The 1,177-nt window shown below is 52.3% G+C and overlaps 1 protein-coding gene across 1 annotated transcript in view; it reads left to right on the top strand.

Moving 5' to 3' along the window:
- Positions 1–1,177, top strand: part of FERMT2 (fermitin family member 2) — a gene marked incomplete at both ends in the record, with an annotated part of 15,560 nt that overhangs the window by 11,941 nt on the left and 2,442 nt on the right. The window contains one exon of the mRNA XM_010134664.1: positions 728–834. Within this exon, the coding sequence (XP_010132966.1) occupies positions 728–834 (107 nt within the window). The remainder of the gene's footprint in view (positions 1–727; positions 835–1,177) is intronic.

The raw sequence follows: 1,177 nt of genomic DNA, 5'->3' as shown, positions 1-1,177 counted from the left end.
AGAGGGCTCTTTTTTTTTTTTCCCCCATGGAGGCAGATGTGATGCCGAGTGACCTCGGGCCACAGTCAGAGCCCAGCCCGCAGGACCTTTTGAGGAGCTTTTGACACATCTGCTGTGACAGCACTTTTAAAAAATCTTGGAGGCGGCATTGAAGAGGCACCCGGGTTAACTCGGCCGGTTCAGTTCATCACCCCCCGTGTTTATACAACCCCTTGTAGACGTCTCCAGACACCAAAAGCGGGATGCTCACACCTCGCGTCCAACTACAGCAGCGATGCACCCGGCCAGAGTAATCTATAGGGGTTTCAGGATGAGGGTCAGCTCCCGTCCAGCCAACTTTTCCTACCCTTCCATCAAAATTCTGGGGACATGGGGTGTTTGCCAGCCGTCAGGTCCATTCGCGGGGCCAGGCAAGACCCATGAGATGACCCTGCAGGCGCACATTAGCTTTGGCTGCATTACTTTCAGGTCAAGGCTTGCTTTTCTCCCCCGCCCCCCTTTTTTTTCCTGTCGCTTGGAAAAGGAGACACCTGGCACAGGGTTTGTCCCTGCTGTGTAGAGTGTTCATCCTGTCAGAGACACGGTGTAAGACTTCAGCACTGAGATGCCCTTGGACACCCCTTAGTTGGAGAACTTTGCTTTTCCTTTTCCTTTTTTTCGATTATTTTTCCTCTTTTTAAAGCATCTTTCTTCACGCCCCCGTTAACCGCTGCCTCCCTCCTTGCAGGATGTGAAGTTACCCCTGATGTGAACATCTCTGGTCAGAAGTTTAACATCAAACTCCTGATTCCGGTGGCGGAAGGGATGAATGAGATCTGGCTTCGCTGCGACAATGTAAGTTCATGGCGTGGAGCGGCCATCTCTTCACCCTTTGCCCATCAGCTCGTGCCTGGATGTGCGGTTTAGCTGGTGTTAATTAAAAAAAATAATAGAAAATGCCCTAAGATGTGTCTGTTCTCGATGTTCAGAGTAGAAAATGAGCCCCTGCTCTTCCTTGGCTTTGTCCCATGGTTATAGTCTGCACATGGGTTGGATTTCTGCCCGTCCCTGTGTGCGCTTGAGTCTCCTGGGGCTGGAAGGGAAATCAAGGCTCCCTGGAGTTTTGTTTGGGGGGATGGGGGGAAAGTGTCCGCCCACCCCTCTGACGGTGGCAGGCCTCTGTTTCGGGGGCAGGAGC

The sequence above is a fragment of the Buceros rhinoceros genome, unplaced genomic scaffold (assembly GCF_000710305.1).
Source record: "Buceros rhinoceros silvestris isolate BGI_N320 unplaced genomic scaffold, ASM71030v1 scaffold18364, whole genome shotgun sequence".
Taxonomy (NCBI): domain Eukaryota; kingdom Metazoa; phylum Chordata; class Aves; order Bucerotiformes; family Bucerotidae; genus Buceros; species Buceros rhinoceros.
This window is presented reverse-complemented; position numbering and strand designations above follow the sequence as displayed.